Source organism: Neofelis nebulosa, chromosome 10, assembly GCF_028018385.1.
Source record: "Neofelis nebulosa isolate mNeoNeb1 chromosome 10, mNeoNeb1.pri, whole genome shotgun sequence".
Taxonomy (NCBI): Eukaryota; Metazoa; Chordata; class Mammalia; order Carnivora; family Felidae; genus Neofelis; species Neofelis nebulosa.
Window position 1 is genome coordinate 46,292,152 of NC_080791.1, and position 1,801 is coordinate 46,293,952.

At 42.4% G+C, this 1,801-nt stretch overlaps 1 protein-coding gene across 1 annotated transcript; it reads right to left on the reverse strand.

Moving 5' to 3' along the window:
* LOC131487179 (protein tyrosine phosphatase type IVA 1-like) lies at positions 1-522 on the reverse strand. The gene has a single exon (XM_058687543.1). The coding sequence runs from the start codon at positions 520-522 to the stop codon at positions 1-3; it is 522 nt and encodes a 173-aa protein (XP_058543526.1).
* Positions 523-1,801: the final 1,279 nt, after the last annotated feature.

Below are 1,801 nucleotides of genomic sequence, written 5' to 3' on the forward strand. Positions count from 1 at the left end.
TTATTGAATGTAACAATTGTTTCTATGACCACTGGAGGCTTTGTAGCACAGCCGCATTTTAGAACAGTATTTCTCCAAATACAGAAGTTGCTTAGTGTTAAAAGCTCCATGCCACTTTTGTCTTATAAACTGTACTGCATGTTCATTTTTCATTCCATCTTCAATTAGTGCTAGGGCAACAAGCACTGTAGTTCTCCCAAGACCTGCAACACAGTGAACATCAATACAACAACCAGGTTCTTCACGAAATTTAATGTTGACAAGACTTAACCAGTCCTCAACAATCTGGTTAGATGGTGATGAACCATCATCAAAAGGCCAATCCAGCACCTGGATGCCTTCTTTCTCCAGAAGAGCAGTGTTGGAGGTTGCTTCACATACTCTTACTATTGTAGTAACTCCATATTCCTTAAGTTCTTCTATAAATTTGTTGAAGGTTGCACTGGTTGGACTGTGTGTAATAAGAAATTTCATGTTCCTGTATGTGACTTCCACCGGGGCTGGCCGGTTCATTGGAGCCATGTTAATTTAATTAAAATATTCAATATGGTTACGAAAAAATGTTTTAAAGTTTTGAATACAGAAATTATGTAAAGCAAAGTATCCTCTAATATATTCCACTGGAAATTCTCAATGATTTAAATATGTAATAGAGAGTAACAGGAAATGAAATGAACCTAACAGGAAATAATCCCTCAGTTCGGTATACTGAGTCCATGGAAAGGATGTGCACCCAGGTTTACCCCATCCAGGTCCAAATTCTTGTAAAATGCTCCGATGATGTCAACTGTGCACTTCTGTGCCCAGGATAAGGGCTCTTATGGAGGTTTCTTGGTGCAGTAGTATGAATCTCTCCAGTTCACTTGTCCTCATAAAGGTTGTGCTGTGCCTGGCAGTAATCTCTGGGGCCCTTCAGAAACTCCATAAATGTGTGACCAAGAATACTACAGAAAGGCACCCGTTTACTCATTAAAGACTGTGGCTTAATTATACAACTGTTCCTGCGGAGGCGACACAGGGGGCAGCGGTGGCCTTGACTGCAGGGCAGGAAGCTGCAGTGGTTGTCCTGGGGCAGCAGCGACTGGACACCTGGCTCTACTATGCGCCAGCCTCCAAGAAGCCAATCCGCAGGCATTCAGGTGTTCTTGCATTGCAAGAGCTCACTTTCACAGCTGGTGTGACGTGTGCTCCTCTCCACCAATCACAGGAGTGGGGAGGGGCACAAGAAGCTGCCACAAGAAGCTTTGAGCGTGAGGCCTTCCTCACAGCGGACCTCACTACCAGTGCTGGTTGAGGAAGAGAGGCATGGGGGACCCTGTGCTTCCTTCCTCTCCCTATGAAGGAGGTGGGAGGGACACGGGAGGGTGTGAGGGGATGGGTGGGGGTGGGCGTGAAACAAATCCTGAAAGAAGCTGAAAAGAGACACAGAAGTGGACTATGATGGGCAGGAAAGGGAAGGTACTGGAGGAAGAATCCCATCCATTCCATTGACTTTGACTGATAAACCTTTTATCATTTGTTTCATGTTTTAGCTGTCTTTTGGGAACACATTGCTAGATTTTTTCTTTAATCCAGTCTGACAATATTAGTTTTTTAACTGAAGAAAATTAATTTATGTTGTTGTATTATTTTACATTGTTAATTATTGCTATATTTGCTGTTTTTGCTCTCGTTTTGTGCTATTTGACATATTTAGCTCTTTTTTATCCTTCTTGATTTCTTTCGGATTAAGGTTTTTCTCTTCTAAATCCATATGCTAATTCCTCTACTGTGTTGGAATGTTGTGATTGTGGTTCAAACT

Bases quoted from the DNA above. Each gene is read 5' to 3' on its own strand.
- LOC131487179 (XM_058687543.1), bottom strand. From the start codon at position 522: ATGGCTCCAATGAACCGGCCAGCCCCGGTGGAAGTCACATACAGGAAC.